This window comes from Carassius gibelio, chromosome B19, assembly GCF_023724105.1.
Source record: "Carassius gibelio isolate Cgi1373 ecotype wild population from Czech Republic chromosome B19, carGib1.2-hapl.c, whole genome shotgun sequence".
Lineage (NCBI taxonomy): Eukaryota > Metazoa > Chordata > Actinopteri > Cypriniformes > Cyprinidae > Carassius > Carassius gibelio.
Window position 1 is genome coordinate 18,120,136 of NC_068414.1, and position 15,873 is coordinate 18,136,008.

Consider the following 15,873-nt stretch of genomic DNA (forward strand, 5'->3'; position numbering starts at 1 on the left):
TAATTCATCCCTGAAACTTTTACAAGCTTTTCTACATGCTGCTGTATATAAGAGACGTTGAAAACTTATAACTCTAGTAGGAATCTGAGATCCTCAAATCAGACCCTGCTAGTTGTTCCACGTTCTAGATTGAAGACAAAGGGAGACTGTGCCTTTAAAGTAGTTGCTCCCAATGTGGAATGCTCTTCCTCTGAAATCTGTGGACTCAGTGGACATTTTTAAAAAGCAGCTAAAAAAAACTTACTTGTTTAAACTTGTTTTTTTTTTTCTAATCTGTTTTTTTTAATTGTCATGTCTATTTGTAATATATATATATATATATATATATATATATATATATATATATATATATATATTCTATCTATCTATCTATCTTTCTTTATTTATTTCTTTCAAAAATAAAAGACAAACAATTGATTTTTTTTTAATCACCAGTGCATTTTTAGTTTTCAAGAATTATTTTTTTTTTTTTACCAAACTTTATATGAAGATGATTAAATATACCAATCTTCTTTCTGCAAAATGTATGTAAAATGACCTTAAAAAGGTTTTCTCAGTATATACAATGTATCTATAAACTAAATCAAATTTGCATATTCATGTGTTTTTGGGGTAACGTAATGAAAAAAGAAGTGTAATAATGGGAGTAATAATTGACAATATTTTCATAATAATATGTAATATTTCATAGAATATTGAAATATTATTTCTTTCACATGTCTCCCAAAATGCGTAATAAACATGCTTTTAGTCCCGGTATCCTCATATGAGGACATGTATGAAATCAGTGTCCTGTTTCAGAACAAAAGGTCATATTCTGATTTGAAACCACATAACATTTTCTTGAGATTTTGATTTATGACACATAATTAAAAAATAGACAGATTTAAATGATAATTACAAAATATTATCAAAGTTCCAATTTTTTAAGACCAAGTGGTCATAGTTAAAAATCCAAAACTGTGGCATGTACAGTCTCAAAGAAATTCTCTAATATGTAACATCCTTATATGAGACCACAGGGTCTTAAGTTTTAAATTATATGATTTCTTTCAATATAAATTCAATTGAATTATTTTAGGTTCCTTACATTCTATTCAAATGTTCTTAATTCAACTCTGAATGTAGAACACTGTGATCAAATGACCAGGTTGATCAATAAATTACTGACACCACATTGAGTCAACAGTATGTACAGGACAATGTTGCACAAGAATCACTCTCAGGCGACATTCTAAACACAGAAGTATATTTTTCAACGTCAGTAAAAGGGGACAATCATTCTGTCCTCGCATGAGGTTTTCATGCAACATAATAGAGGAAAGTTGCCATAGAGGGTGCAGCATCAAATATGGTCTCGGTACAAATATGGAAGTAGCATGGATGCCAGCAATGTGAGAGAGCTACACATGTTTTGAGAGTGGGCATGTATGGCAATACTGTATGTTACAAAAGCAGGAGCACCTGGAGAATTCAGGTCATGGAATGTCAGTCGTCGTTGCATAAAACAAAAAGAAAAACCAAAGCAGTGGCCTTCTCCTTACAACCTGTTCATTCAAGAGTGGAAATAAGCCCTTAGTGATCGCTTTCAGGATTCAAGCTCTTTATCTAAAGGTGAGTCATGATTATAACTTATAGCATTGTACATTCCCGTCTATGTTGATGATGGAAACCTAAGATTGTGATTTTGAGTACCATATGATGCATGATAAAGGTATCACGAGTTTGCTGCTTCAAATCGGGGTTCAAAAACTTACTTGCATACAAAGATATCGTATTGAACTACACAAAGTAATACTATAAATTTAGCACAGATGCATATACACCAAGACATGCAAACAGTCACTCTTGCGTACATACAAACGCGCATAACTGCACGCACACAGATGAAACGCTTCAAATAATATGTGCTACCAGTGTCTTCCATTCAACGGAATGTGTCCCCTGATGCAAAAATGTCCCACAATGCATTGAAAAGCCTTGAATGACTAACAACTTACTCCAAACGGCATAATACATCACCAATTTTCGGTTCGACAGTAATAAAATCACCCTTGGTAAAATAAACACCATTAAAATGCAAAAAAATAAATAAGGAAGTATGGAAGCAAACCACATATTTACAACAACAACAAAATTAAATGAACAGAATTCAAGAATGGGATCCTCAGCCTTCTCTTTGTAAACTAAAGATCATGAGCGCCAGAGCAGAAAAATCCCAACATTCAGTCCATCAGTCCACTGGGTCAATTGGAGGCGATGTTTTGGACACTGCCTGAAGCTACATAATACTGCCGTAAAATGCATGTGAGTAAAAAGACATCTATAACTGCTCTTCTTTGTAGTCCTAACATGTTTCTATATATGTATTTATACTGTATATACACTTAAATGTCAATATAAAAAGTAGATGGGGAACTGTGCCCTCACAAAACAGCGGGAAAGAGAAACAAAACAGCACAGATATTAAACACAAGAAGGGTGGTGAAGATCAAGAGTGCATGCACGATTCCTAAAAAGGAACATTCCTTTCCAAAATCTGGACCCTGGTACACAATCAGCCGCTTTTTATTATATTTTTGGAGTCGAGAACTCCATCAGCTTCTGCAGAGACAAGGACGGATGACACGCAGCAGACAGAGAACGTCCTGGCAGGTGTTGTCTTTGTTCTTCAGATGTACGCATGTCCTTTCTGGGAAAAACGGAAAGTAAAATTGTTGCACGTTTTTTTTTTTCTTAAAACTCTTCTGTCTGGAACACAAAGTAGAATGAGATATAAGAGCTTTCATGCATTGAGCGCCGCTTGTCTGGAGCGACTCAAAACTGCGAAGCGCTGCTGGGGTCACACTGCAGTAGCCGCACAATGGAGGGATCACTTTTGGCACCTTTTATGAACTCTTCCAAAGACAGCTTGCCTAGAATGGGAAGACAGAAAAAGGTGGGGAGAACCAAAGTTGAGAGAAAGGACACTGCAAGACCTGACTTTTTGTTTTTATATATATATAATGAAATATGATACAAGTTCAACTTGAAAGTGTCTTTTTGGTCAATATTTTAGCATGCAGCAGTCAATGTATTGTTAGAGATATAGATAGATTAGATTTTTTTAATTGTTTTTTGGAAAAGGTGATACATTGGTTTTCTTTGATGAATATTTAGTTCAAAGGAACATGTTTAGAAATGTTTAGAAATGTCCTTGCTGTCACTTAACTGATAAATTGAATGCATACTTGCTGAATGAATTTCCTTGATTTTTATTTTCAATTTCAATTTCAATTTATTAATTTAAATGGGACAGTGCATATTCATGAACGTACAATCAAAGTTGAACGTAAATACGCCGGATTTAGCACAATACTAATTTCCATCCGTAGTCCCAGACATAAACAAATAAAAAACAAAAAACAAACAGACAATATACATATCAACAAATATACATATATACCTAAATAAACAATAAAAGTTCCTATACTTTATTGTACTTATTGTAATATTAATTTAAAATGCATAAATGCCTGCACATAGACATCCCAAAGTGCTTATTATAAATATATAAATAAAACTACCTATCAAATTTTACCTGCATACTTAATGATTACATTTTTGATTATTATTCTGCCATCTTTTAAGATGTTTCTTAAATGAAACAAAAGTGGGGCTCTCTCTAATTACTGTTGGTATGCTATTCCAATTTGTGCAGCCTTTAATAGAGAGGACATTTTGTGGACATTTTCATTTTGTATTTTGTACACCAGTGTCACACACCATATATATTTCTTACAAAAAAGCCTTTTTTACACCTGTATTTTGTACAACAGTATTTATATTATTTTTACTTATATACAGTAGATAGCGGTTTATGATTAACATAGGCTACTTGATATATATGATTTATTTACTTGAGACTGCCTTTCATAAGGCCTACACATGCTCTTGATGTCTGCAGATTACATTTATTTCATGAAATCACATACTTTTGCTATTTAATAATCACACCAGTCCATTTTGTGATTTCACTTCCAAATGAAATCAAACAGCCAAGAACTGGTCCACATCTTACCATCATTGTTCAGGTCCATTTGTCTGAATATCTTATCTGTCCTCTTCTCTGGTGTGGATTCATCCTCAGGCATTTTCATCACCGATGACACCATCTTATAAATGGCCTGTTAAAGATATGAATAATGAACCAGGTTAAAGTATCAGTGGACCACCTTTATCTGGGCTTCACAGGTTCGGCTTATCCAATATTCTGTTCCATTAGTATTTCATCCTGCACTGAGGTTCACCACGAGCCATGAAGCAGAAAGCAAACCAGAGCAGGGAAACTTCTCAGCTCATTTACCTGCCATGCCCACTAAATCAGAGAAGTCAATCAATTATGTAATGTTTTTGAGGGATAATGAGATTCACAGTTGGGCTGCTGTTGCTTGGCTTAGCCCTCCACCTTTTAAAAGCAGCCGCCGTGATAAAATATGCAACACGCTGCAATCTCTGAGTGCCAGCCAACTGTAACCTCCATGAGCTTGTGGATAATCTCCTCGTTCTGCACACACAGGGATAAACCCCGGTTATATTTAACTCATTAATCCAACAGAGAAGAGAGCCAACATGGATGCTCCGGCCCTCTCCCAACTGCGATCTTCCCCACAGGCTTTTCTAGACAAGGGGCATTGTGCAGAACGGAGCTTTGTCAAACCTAGCTGAGGGAGACTGGTACCAACTGAGCATGCTAAGCACATGCTAATAGCTCCTGTACTCCCACAGCACAGGCTGACAGAGGAGTGATCATCTGGGACAGCGTGTTTGATCTCTCCACCAGGGGTCAGGCTGCTCATCTCTGTGCTTTCTGCAAGTTATGCAGACTTTTCCCGTACCTACACTTAGAAGTGACTGCTGGTGTAGAAGGAGAATGCCTGCCTGTGTGCAGAACTGAAGCGCACTGCTTTCTAAATACTACACAGCATGCTGCATTGTAATATAATGTAATTTAGTGAAAATACAAGGCTACGTTTTTTGAACCAGACATTGTAGAATATGCACAGTATACAAACTTTATACCTAAGAAATAGTTAAAATATATAAAAGTTGTCTCTTAATTCTGATCACATAACATCAAAGTAGAAAATATTGAGGCAGGCTGAATAAGAGGAGCATAAAAAAGACTATGCTTGCACTGTTAATAAGTAAAAAATTGGGTGGGTAAAAAGAAATGCTCAACATAAATTAAAAATCAAGTCTGTTTCTTTCAAGTATTTTGATTATTTCATTGCTTTTGAGATAAAAGCAAGTGTTTTTCTTTATTCTGACATTATAAGGACACAAAGTCAGTACAGAAGTCAGCGAACAGGAGGATGTTTTGAGTCAAGATTGATCGCCATAAGACTAGTATGCTCAGTAAGCATGGACTTTTATAAATCACAAATCCTTGATGAAAACTTAAAAGAAAAGGTGAGCAGATTTCTGAAATTGAAACCAGGGACATTTTCTAGTTCAGTGGTGGAAATATCTGTCAAATGTCATGTTTTTACAGTGGTGGCCAAAATGATTAGAACACTAGTATTTTCAGCAGCTAATATGGTTTTAAATCAGTTATTTCTGTCTCTTGCTGTAGTGTCAGTAGGAAATATCAGTTTACATTTCCAAACATTCATTTTGCCTTTAATTGTAATAATCCAGTGAGATTTTGTTTTTGCACAGCAGCCAGTGCTCCACATAGAGATCTGATTCAGTCTCTCTGAAATGATGTGAAGAAGAAACTGAGACAATAAATCCAGAAGAACTGTGGCAACTTCTCCAAGACGCTTCAAGAAACCTACCTGCAAAGCTACAGTAAAAACTAAAAATGTAAATACTAGTGTTCTATTAATTTTGGCCACCACTATATATATGTGATTATTTTCTGTTAAACAGGGACAGTAAATTTTTATATTTTTTTAAACTGTTGTAATTGAAGAGTATTATAATATAAAATTATGACTTTACAGATAGAAAATTAATAAAATAAATTGATAAATAAACTATTTAGCAAATATTGCTATATATATATATATATATTTTTTTTTTTACATTTTCTAATTGTATTTAATAATTACATTCATTTTCACACACTGTGCTTTATACAGTAGTTACATATTTTTTCACTTTTTAAATGTTATTTTAGGTTATGTTATAGTTATCTTTACTATGCCTAATCAGGCTCATGCAACTTTTTAAATAGTCACCAGTGTACTGCTGTCTATCAGAACATCTGCCAGAAGCTTCAGAGATGTTGAAACTGTGTGCAAATCAATCCTACACACATTCAGGTTCTGTTATAGTAGAAAATAATCACTAAACGTCTGCTCTGCTAACCAGCAGGCTATGCCGATCAGGCTTTTTTGCAGTGTATTTGTGGAGTGTTTCAATGGTCACCCTACTGAAAAAGCCTAAGGCTGTTAGCTGGTCTCCCAGCCTGCCCAATCTGGTTAAGCTGTTTTGGTAGTTTGGGTGCTTGTCAACTGGCCAACCAGCTAAACATCAGTTTGACAAAGCTGATAGACAATCTAACCAAAACGTTGAAGATTACTGAGCACACTAACCTTAGCATCTAACAACAAGTCTAAAAAATCATATTTGTTTATCAAAATCATCATAGTGTATGGGTGCAATATACATACATTTGTTTTATGTTATAAATAGATTTAAGCTGCAGACTTTAGCCCAAGCATCCCAGAATGCCACTGACCTGCACGATCTCCAGCATTTCATCGCGGCTGATGTAACCGTTACCGTCCAGATCATACATGCTGAAGGCCCACTTCAGCTTCTGCTCCAGTTTTCCCCGCGATGTCACACTCAGAGCAATGATGAACTCCCTGAAGTCAATGGTCCCATCGTTGTTGGTGTCAAACGTACGAAACACGTGCTCAGCAAACTTAGAGGCATCACCGTATGGGAAGAAGTTGGCATAGATCTTCTTAAATTCCTCCACGTTCAAATGCCCACTGGGGCAGTCTTTCAGGAAGCCCTGTTAAGAGTGAACAACATATATTGCCATCAGTGGGATGTTTTAAGAGGCTTCTTTATTAGAATATGACATCTCAGGTAAGATACAAAACATCCCAAAACCCCCATACTCATAAATAATTTCTCATGATGATGCTGTAATTTCTACTTAAGTCTTCAACTTTCACGATTAGCTAAGTGTTTGTGTGAAGGTCTATTGCTGCATTCATGTTCCTGCTTGCAGAAATTACAACATGATGTGTTTTAAATTGATTTCTTAATACTAAAATGGACTCACCAGACAATTTCATATTTGTTTCTTTTTTGCTTCCCAATAAAGACAGGAGCTGTTTTCAGCACTAATGTAATTACATAGTTTGTGTACTTTATCATTCTTGTGCTGTTACAGAAAGTGATTTGGTCAGCTCATAAATTCTACATCAACAGTACATAAAGTCTATGCAAACTAAATGTTACAGTCATTTCCAACAGCACTTAAATGCATATTATGATTTGCTCTTTTCAGTCCCAGGGCCACTGTGGTTTTTACAGTACATACATATTTCCATTTATATACATACAGACATACTGTACATTGGCCCTTAACCTCCTTGTACAAGTGGCATTCAAGTCTCCTCTGAGGCACCCTCCAGGGTAGGATAAGTAAGTCATTTCCCATGACCACCACTAATAGAGACATACATTAAATGCTATATTTTACCATATGTTTGGGAGGGGGGGTTTATGTTCAAATATGCATATAGTCTATGTATAATGAACACATAGCCCTATATTCTCAAAGAAAAAAAAAAAAAGAGTGCACAAAATGGTATCTAGAGAAACAGTAGTTGTACTTTATTTTACAGTATGTGAACATGTACTTATAGTGTACTTATAATGTACCTACCTAAGAAAGTACTGGTAATTTAAGGTAACTAGGTTTAGGGATTAGTACCTAGTTATTAACTAGTTATTGTAATTAATATAATACGTACATAGTTTATACTGTACATGAGTAACAGGACTGTAAAATAAAGTGCTACCGATACATACTGTAGTTTGTCACCGGGACAGTACCCTTAAAGTACCCATGAAGGGACAACTTTGCATCTTATGTACCTATGAAATGTTTTTTGTAGTACCTTACGGGTAGATAATACCACTCGGACGTGTCAATATGCCCATTTTGGGGGGTAGAAGGTTCAAAGTTGCCCCTTTAAGGCTACTGTCCCAGTGACAAACTGTTTTGTCCACCTAAAATTAACATTTTTGTGAAAGTATTGTGGAGGGCATGAATGTATCTTTATTTGTAGCTTTATAAGTCAAATAATTTACCCTCCATGTAAGGGTCCCCAAAAAGTGTTTGGACCAGAGGCAAATATGGTTTTCCTACTTAGTATTTTTGTATTGCTTCCATTATATATATAAATATCCTTTAATTAAGACGCATATACTTGTAAAGCAAAATGACTTGGGATATATAAAATATCTGAAAAAATATAAGAAAATTAAGTGAGATTATGAACAAAACAAGAAATAATATGTGCCAGAGGGGTCAAAAAAATTAATAAAATAGATCAGTTTAATATTCTTACCACACTGGCAAATGTTTTTTTTTGTCACTGCATTAGATAACACACTATTAAACCAAGTGCAGATTTTCAAGCATAAATAAATAAATACATAAATGTTTACTTTAAATGTTAACATGTTCACAATGAAAACCAAAAAAGTAAATGCAAAATGTCTCAGTAGTATGATTAGCTCTGAGAAATTTTTTTTGTTGATGCTTGGTTTGATATTTTGTTTGCTAATGCAATGAAATTAATACATTTTGTGTTGCTTAAGTACCCAGATACTTTGTATGGGCACTTGTGTCTCAAGATGTTCCCACCTTGTACCACTCCTGCAGCTCGTGGTCAGTGAACTCTGTGTTCTCCCTCAGGTCCTGTAGCATCTCGGGCCTGAGTTTGCTGTTCTGTTTTCCCATGATGATACGTATCTGTGTGCGCAGTGACAACACCGAGGCCCCTGGGTCAGACCTGTCGGCAAAAAATTATACAAGGCCCAATGAGGTGAGACCTGAAAACATTTTAGACTAGGGTATAAGTTCAAGTGGTAAGAAGGAGTTTTAGTTATGAGGCCAGGGGTCAAGTGATTAGACGCCGTCACGGCATCATGAACATGAAATTTCAACTCATTAAAAACCACAGGCATTTTCCAAATCATAACAACTTGTGTTTGAACTCTCTTGTTCTGGTGTGACACCCATCAGGGCTCAGTGAACTCTAATATCTCCCCTGACATTACATGGATAATTAGAGACAGTGTGTTTGTGTGCGAACGTGTGCTCGTATATGTGTGTGTATGAACATGTCCATTAGTGAATTAGTACCCTTCTGAGCTGACTCATTCTCACTTCCTGGGCACAAAAAGTGCTCTGATAAAAATACATAAACGTCTGTAACGCTGCAAAAGGAAATGTACAGATTAATTGGTCCAAATGTGAGGCAGAAAAACAGCCGTTCTCTGATGATGTTTTGAGAACACAGTTAGCTACCTGTGCTAATTAATAACAGAGCCGCCCACAATAACTGCAAGATGGGCAGTGATCCGAGACTGCTCAGAGCACCGTGGTAAAAACACTGGAGGAGGATCACTACACACAAACAAGACTCTCCAAGATATATGAAAGAATCCAGCTCTGAGCACTAGGCACATTTATCTCAGATGCACAGGGAGCAGTATGAGCTCAATAAAGAAAGATGATCTGAAAGTATGTGATAGAGGCAAAAGCCCGGTTTCAGTTTAAGCTAAATAACCTTACATAAGCATTGAGAAAAAGAACATCCTCCAAACTGTATCACTTTCAGGGACGCTAATTTTTGCACGATTACGGATGATTTTCCTACCCCATGCTGAGTGCATGTAGTCTTGAGGGAGAAATAAACCCCAGCGGAGAGGGATCAGATGAAGAAAACCTCATTTAAAACTATTTTTTAGCTCTCCAGATGCATGATCTGAGAGAGAAGTAATTGTTTTCTGAAACAACAGTGATAAAGTTTATATTTCATTTTACGGTTGTATCTATAAGTAGGTCTGCAATAAAAACAGCCCCAAAAAGCAGTTCTTCAAAATATCTTGTATTACGTTTCACAGAAGAAAGTCAGCAGGTTGGAAACGGCATGTGTAATAGAATTTTGATCACAGAATTATCCCTGTAGGTCAGTCTAAATGTATTAAAGTTAACTATTTTGCATTGAGATGAATGCTGCACAATAAATCTGAAATGACAATATGACGCAAATACTGCAATATAATTAAATTTATTTTAGGGTGAAGCATAGCACTGTGTTCATTTACACGCGAGCAGCTAATGAGTGTCTTCAGTTTCTCGAAGCAGCTCAAGTCACAGTAAATGCTGTTCCACACAAACTCCATCTGCTCTATATTTGGGATTCCTATAACATGCATTTGGGAATGCAACATGCACTATTTATCGTTCCAAACTTGAAATGAGAAGCACTTACAAACCGGCTGTTGTCGACAAAAGAGAAGCTATAATGGCTCCCTGCAGTTTTCCACCAAAAAGTTTGATGTTCAATGTTTGAAAGAAATTGCCATTGCAATTTTATCTGAAAAATCAAAACATTTTCCCAGAATTGCATGGCCTTAATTGCACTTATAGTGATCCTACATTTACAAGTTCATGCACTTCATCGGGCTCCAAGGTTCAGAGTCTTTAACCTCAGCTGAGTCCTGTGATTATATGTCCCAAACACTTTATACTCATAGCTTGAGGCTGATCTACAGACTTTTTACAGACCATTTAGGGTTGAAGCTACAGCAAATGATTTAGCACAGGGATCACAACGAGGCCAACGAGGGAGTGTGGGTGGGGAGGGCTGATGGGAAAGAAAAAATAACAACAATGGCAAGAATGCAGAGCAGGAGCAGCTTACACTGGCGGCGGGCCCAATGGTGATGAAAGAGCATCACTGCCAAGTGTTGGTGTTGGACTGACCAGCAGACACGCAAATGGCTCTGTGCATGTTGTTTCCATTATGCCGTCTAATTTTGTGTCTTAACCAGCCCTTTGGATAATTGCTGGATATCTATAGCAATTGTGTTCTATGTTACCTTCTACAGGAACCAGAAAACTACACGAAGTAACTGTATCTGCATCTGTGCCTGAAAAACTCAAAGTGGCTATCAGTGCAATGTCAAGCGACATGTCTCTCTCTCTCTGCATAGCAGATACCTTGCTGATATACTGAAAGGAGTGCCGTTCCCCAGGGCCTGAATGTCATCACTCACACTGGGACATGTCTCACTAGTTTTAGCACTCTACACTCATTAGACTTTGTAAAAGAAGGCTGAACCGAGCCTGCCTTAAAAAATGTCCCTTAGCATCAGCCAAGAAGACTGGAACAAAAGACATCTGGAGGAAGATGAGGGCAATGTATAAAGAATGCAATGACTTCATCTACTCACATTTTCTCACATAACTGTCCCTTGGCCAATCCCAAAGGGAAAATCACCAGTGAGATCTTTTAAATATTGTGTTTCTCATTAGAAAGGAGATCAAATATCCTGCTTCTTATCATTTTCTCTTACAAAAAACACCCTAATAGTCTTCCCTCTGGTTTTCAGCAAGCTCTCAAACTACGCTTAGATTAGCCAAGATCGCACTTAGCAAGTCTGCTCTCAGAAGTCAGAGATTTGAGCAAGATCTGTCTTTTATGCTATTCTCAATTCAATTATTACCATTTAAAAGTTTGGGGTCGGTAAGATTTTGCTAAGTTTTTAGTCTCTTATGGTCACCAAGGCTGCATTTATTTGCTCAAAACTACAGTAAAAACATCAGTATTGTGAAGTTCAACATATCTGTTCAATTCAATATATTGGTTTTCTAAATAATTCATTTATATATTTTACAATTGAATTAATTCCTGTTTTTGCAAAGTCTCCCATGGCAATCAGTGCCAAATTATCCTACATAAATCATTCTGATGTGCTGATTTGCTGCTCAAGAAACATTTCTTATTACTATCAATGTTGTGCTGCTTAACATTTTTATGGAAATTCTGATACTTTTTTCAGGTTTCTTTGAGTAATCCTTTCAAAAGACAGCATTTATTAATGTAGAAAAAAAATATTTACCTAATTATTACACTAATAATTAATTCACTGTATTACCAGGCAAGAGCATGAAAAAAGTAAATAGGATCATATCTGATTTCATGTGTTATGAACAAGCAACCTCTGAGCAATAAAATCTTCAACTGGAAAAGCCTGCAAACACAAAAGTGCACACAAAAAAATTACAAACGAAGCTTATTTATGACATAGAAGTGGGACAAGTGCTCTTGAAAACCCCTGATGACAGCAGATACAAGAGATTCGGCTATGCTGAAGCACGCCGGCACACACACCCCCTCGCAATCTCAAACAGAATTTCTCCTTTTCTTGTTCTTTGCAGTTTCTCTTGTTCCTCCCTCTGGATGTTTGGGCTTAAGGGGTAATCCTCTCTCTCTCCACAGTGTCCCACATGTGTCAGTGGTTGTTCTGACTGTTAAAATCCAGGACAGCCTTCCCACCCCATCCTGCAGACAGCTGTTCCTCTACTCTATGTGGGTCAGCAACATCTGGACTGCTAATCCAACTGTGGAGGGATGGATGAATGGATGAAAAGGAGAGGAATGCTGTGCTCTCTGGGAAAAAGACAGAAGTGTAGATTCACAACAACTCCACTGTTTGCTTTGCGTCTGCATCCGCACCATCAGGTGACAGTATAGTGACACCTGAAGTATCGGTCAGCACAACATAAACAAAAAAATCTTCAAGCACAGCTATAAGTAGCCATGTTTGCCTTGGCAAAAACGCTTCATTTAAAATAATCAGTGCATTTAGTGCAGGATTGCGAACACTTAGTGTACCGAAGTTAAAAAGTGCCGCAACTGTTCAGTGAATTCGCCCCCGAGTTGTTTTTGTTGTGTGGGAAAGCCTGAGGACTGAGGAGGCTGAATATCTGAAACACAAGAGCCTCATTAAAATCCCTGCCAGCAAGAGAGCGGAGAGTGAATGAGCCACTGCACACCAGTGAAATAAAAGTGCAAGGCCGAGAGGAGAACAGAGAAATGAAAGGAGGGAGTTAGAGTGCATCAGAGGAGGGGAGAAAGAGCCAAAAGATGAATCTCAAAACAAGAGTATCTTATTCCTGCATCTATAAAAAGGCAGAGGAAAGAGGATGCCAGAATTGATTTTACTCCCCGCTCCTGTGTTTCTATCTCTCATCCATTTATGAGAAACAGAGGTAATCAGAGAATCAATCTGACCCGACAAGCGACTTTTGATCTTTTCTAAATCAGCCGCCATCTCTTTCTCTGCCTCTTCCTTTATAATCCGCCAGCTCTATCCCTTCCTTCATTTCATTTGCTTAAGACCCTTTTAATTCCTCTAAAGTTTAATTCTAATTGCGCAACCTTTGCATGAACCATCTCCCTTTTTAAATTCTCTTCTCTCTTTTTTTCCCAAAAGTCCTGTTCCAAAACCAATTGAGTTATCTCTGTAGGCAGCATTTTAAGCCAGCCGTTCCAAAAAGAAGATAGCATAATTACGCCAGCTGTTAATACACCACCATTTCAGGATGTATCCCTTGTGGAGAAGGCAATCCCATAATGCTCTAAAAATATTCAAGACCATCAACTGATTAACAGTTTTAATCAAATTAAAGAAGCCCCCTTATAGTGATCAATAGACAATACATGGTTGCACTTTATTTTACAGTACGTGTACTAACATGTACTTATAAAGTACTTACAGTGTATTTATCTAAGAAAGTTCTGGTAACACAAGGTAACTACATGGGGTACGGCTAGGTTTAGGTGTAGGTTCAGGGTTAGTACCTAGTTATTACATAGTTATTGTAATTACTATAATAAGTACATAGTATGTACATGAGGAACAGGACTGTAAAATAAAGTGCTACATCAATACATTATAAAAATGGATCAAATCAATGAATAGATAATATAAAGTAGCTTTAGAAGTTTATTATATTATTATTTGTTTTATTGCACATTACTCCCTTTTAATTTATTATTATTTTTTTTTTTACAATTTAGGGCTAGATTTAAAAAGACGTAGACAGTAATTTGGCACTTGACATTGTTGAATATGCATTTGTAGAAGTTTCCCTTTCTGATGCAATGCAATTTACTAAAGTTTGCACCCTTCAAATTACTGGTACTTGCAGCATTATTTAAAGCAGGCAATAATTTGCGCTGCTCATCGTAGATTTAGCTGGTTGTTATGGAAATGATCTGGCTGCGTCTGTGTTTTTTAATGTGCGCACTTTTAGTAAATCACCAGCAGATTTTCCCCTCACATCAGTGCTTTTACGGAACTGCGCACTAACGTTCACTTGCCCTGTTTAGTAAATCTGGCCCTTAGTTTGTCACTATGTTTGAGGGGACTTCGATATAAACAATCACACTAAATAATATGTTAAATAACAGACAGAGAAAATAAACTGACGTTTATTATAAATATATTGTATTCTAAAAAGAAAAAAAAAACATTTTAAATAGGAATTCTATTTTTATAATTATATACAATTATATTTTAAAATGTAGGCAGTGCACAATAAGGCAGCTCACCATGTTTTTGAACAGATGTTCACTATGGTTTGGAATGCTTTTTCCCCTTCTGTGTGGTAATGAGGGAAGAAATTACAACCTGTTTTTTTCACCACTCACACACACACACACTTCACAAAATGAATCCTTGCGCTGACATTTTGACAATATACAAGAACATCTCCCAAGAGCCAAAGGACAGACCTTCTCTTTAAAAAAAAAACTCCACTGAAATCCCCAATCCATCAAATTTCGGAGCTTACAGAGGCTAAAGGCCGCCTGCCAATCTCATTCCACAAGTGTAGTACAACACAGTAACTCTAAATGCAGATTTCAAATCACGGTTTAGCTGCTAAACAATCCTGACATGACTTCGGTGTCTGAAAAGACTCAAAAGCCATTTCTAGATGTTTCTAGATTTGGTTTACCTTTGAGCGTAGCATTACACAGCAGGACTTGTTTCATCCAGCTGTCAGGTATGGCTTTTAATAAAGACAGCAGGGGTCGAGCCCTGACCTGAATCAATGAATCTGCTTCACATTACTCAAGAGAGAGGGAGGGGCTAGAGGACATAATAACGAGAATAGACTGAGAAAAAAATGAGAGGAAGATGGAGAAAGGATGCTAATGAGGGAGGTAAAAATAAGAATGAGGCTGTGTCCTCGGTGAGTGAGGTCCCTTCAGTCAGCTCACATTATAGACGATACAGGGCTGCCCATCCGAGAGATGGAAGAGCACTGACTGGGTGTGTATGGAGAGGTGTTTGGCCTTTTACCATTTTTACTGATGGGACAATAGAGAGAGATATATATATTGTTTTGTTCACAATAAAGAACTCCCATGACAACTTCACCCAACGGTGAAATATTAGCAACAGAAACAATCAGTATATCATCAGAACTAGTTCATGTATCATGCATTTCAGTAAAATTAATTGTAATGAATTACGAGGAGATGTGTCAGGACATTTTTAACGGAAGGATAGCATTTAATAAATTTACTTCAAAAAAAGTAACACATCAATACATTTTTTGGTTTAATATCTGTATTCTCAGTGCTGGGTGGATTATTAACAAATTGTAGTCCATTATTGATTACAGATTACAAAATGAAATAATCTAGGTCTAGGTTACTCATTTAAGGTAATGTATTCTGACTATTTTTTTTATTCGATTTTATCTAACGCCTTTTAAACTTAGCATTAAATGTAGCAAACTGTCATAAAAAAGTGAAGAGAAAGAAAATA

General features: G+C 36.6%; 1 protein-coding gene across 2 annotated transcripts in view; it reads right to left on the bottom strand.

Moving 5' to 3' along the window:
• Positions 1-1,232: 1,232 nt before the first annotated feature.
• The window catches only part of LOC127979315 (hippocalcin-like protein 1), a 31,803-nt gene continuing 17,162 nt past the window's right edge, over positions 1,233-15,873 (bottom strand). For both annotated transcript variants that reach the window (XM_052584676.1, XM_052584677.1), the window contains exons 2-5: positions 8,882-9,029; positions 6,728-7,009; positions 4,061-4,166; positions 1,233-2,915 (exon numbers count right to left, since the gene is read on the bottom strand). In XM_052584676.1, coding sequence (XP_052440636.1) covers positions 2,818-2,915; positions 4,061-4,166; positions 6,728-7,009; positions 8,882-8,977 — 582 coding nt within the window. In that variant the 5' untranslated portion in view covers positions 8,978-9,029 and the 3' untranslated portion in view covers positions 1,233-2,817. The remainder of the gene's footprint in view (positions 2,916-4,060; positions 4,167-6,727; positions 7,010-8,881; positions 9,030-15,873) is intronic.